The sequence below is a fragment of the Alosa alosa genome, chromosome 22, assembly GCF_017589495.1.
Source record: "Alosa alosa isolate M-15738 ecotype Scorff River chromosome 22, AALO_Geno_1.1, whole genome shotgun sequence".
Lineage (NCBI taxonomy): Eukaryota > Metazoa > Chordata > Actinopteri > Clupeiformes > Clupeidae > Alosa > Alosa alosa.
This window is the reverse complement of record NC_063210.1, coordinates 22,216,586-22,218,761: the sequence shown is the minus strand read 5'-3', so window position 1 is coordinate 22,218,761 and position 2,176 is coordinate 22,216,586. Positions and strand designations below refer to the sequence as shown.

Sequence of the window (2,176 nt, the reverse complement as noted above, 5' to 3'; positions counted from 1 at the left end):
GAATGCTTTTTTGTTTTTGTTTACAGTTCCACAATGCTAACCAGTTAGCAGCCTGGTGCTTGCATCACATTTGTACACATTACAACAGCGTTTGTGCCAATTACCGCAAAGAAATCAAGTCCAAGTCACTAGGTAAGAACGATCACTATGCTGTACTGTGAACTCTACCTTTATCTCTGTAGCATGACATGAACGACTATGATTTTTAAACTCTCCCAGTCACAGGAGAAATGTATTGGAAAATGCCTCCATTACAGCTACCTCTTCTTGTCTCTCCCACATTTATTTCAGAATATGGATGAAATGATACATTTTTATGGCACTGCTGGTGTCATCAAGGAAATCAAGTCCTTGAACTACTCCGCCACAGCACTGCTTTTTTCCCTATACCCTTACAAAAAATAACTACAAAAATCTTATAGTATTTTAGGACAAAGTATTAACATAGGAAGACTATAGATCAGTGATGGGCAAAATGTAGTGAGCGAAGCCACAAGCTACTCTCTAAGCTACTTTTAAAGGGGAAATCCGGCAATTTTTCATATAGATCTCCATTTCTTGAGGTCACCCAGTACTGTCAGTATGGAAAAACAAAAACAAATGAGACTGCACTATAGGAACACTACATAGGATATATATAGAAATCTGTAGTGTTGCTGTAGTTCTTTTTCGGAAGGGTAGTGTCTCCCTCTGAAGCAGTGGTACCATACAGTGGGATCTGACTGTGCTGTGCTATGCTATGCTATGCTATGCTATGTGTGCTATGTGTGCTGTCCACTTCTTTACAGAGAACCAGGAGTACTTTGAGAAGCACCGCTGGCCGCCAGTGTGGTACCTGAAGGAGGAGGACCACTACCAGCGCATGAAGAAGGAGCGGGAGAAGGAGGACGTGGTCCTCAACAAGCACCACTCGCGCAGGCGCTGGTGCTTCTGGCGGGCCTCACCCGCCGTAGGGTGAGAAAGAGAGGGAGGGAGAGGATGAGGGTGGGGAGGTGGAGAGAGAAAGGGAGGGAGAGAGGGATGGAGGGAGAGAGAGGGGGGAGGGATGAGAGGGAGAAGGATGAGAGAAAGGGAGGGAGAGAGGGGGAGAGGGAGAGATAGGAGAGGAGAGGGAGAAGGAGTACGTGGTCCTCAACAAGCACCACTCCTGCCAACGCGATGCCCGCCGTAGGGTGAGAAAGAGAGAGAGGAGGGGTGAGGGAGGAGAGAGAGATAGACAGGGATAGAGAGGGTGAGAAAGAAAGGGAGAGATGGTGTGAGGAGGGAGGGAGAGCTAGAGGCAGGCAGAGGGAGAGAGGAGGAGAGCTAGAGAAAGAGACAGAGAAAGAGGGAGAGAGAGGAAAATGGAGGGAGGAAGAGAGAGATGGAGGGAGGAAGAGAGAGATGGATGAGGGAGGAAGAGAGATAGAGACTAATCCGTGGCGGCTGGAGCTAAAACTTGGGTGACCAATGAATGAATTGAGCAAAAAAAAGCAAAAAGCAAAAAAAAATCTAAGAACTAAGATCTAAGAACAACACCACACCGAAATGTTGTCCAATCACCAGCCAGTAGTACTACTTGAACATACATTTTGCCCTTTCCTTCTGGGCAGCACATTTTTTAGTGACTGCTTGAAGTCAGACATCTCAGTCACCCTGTCTCTAACAATAGCATAGCCTATGTGGTGAGCTCTGACAAACCTCCATTCTTTTCAAGGTCTTATTCTCCTTAAGTCCATATGAAGCCAATACAAACAATCCACAACATTTTATAGTCTGTTATTCAGAACTCCATTTTGTGTCAGCTCTTCATTGTGCCTTCTATAGTATTTCAAATCCTGTAGCCTTCAACTAGCCAATGCTAATGCTAAGCTTGCAAAAAAATAGTCTCATAATATTGTCTAGGTGGCTGTGGCTAATTTTGTGCCGTTTGAATTTTCCTTCAGGAAGTATACATATTCATATAGAAAATCACCAAATATAATTTGAAATCTATTTTGTGCTGACATGACTACTTGGCACACTGTGTGAATAACATTTTTTTTTTTTTTTTTTCAATTTCATAATCATGTCACATTATGGAATTAATTCAATTCACTAGATTACCTCTGGATGATTGGGAGAGGGTGTTGCCCTAGCCACTTGCATTAACCAGCCGCCACTGGGGCTAGAAACAGAGAAAGTGATGGAGGGAGAC

The 2,176-nt window shown here is 44.3% G+C and overlaps 1 protein-coding gene across 1 annotated transcript in view; it reads left to right on the top strand.

Moving 5' to 3' along the window:
• rhobtb1 (Rho related BTB domain containing 1) overlaps positions 1 to 966 on the top strand; it is a 25,431-nt gene extending 24,465 nt beyond the window's left edge. The window contains 2 exon segments of the mRNA XM_048234069.1: positions 27 to 132; positions 789 to 966. Of these exon segments, the coding sequence (XP_048090026.1) occupies positions 27 to 132; positions 789 to 958 (276 nt within the window). The 3' untranslated portion in view covers positions 959 to 966.
• The last annotated feature ends 1,210 nt before the right edge of the window (positions 967 to 2,176 follow it).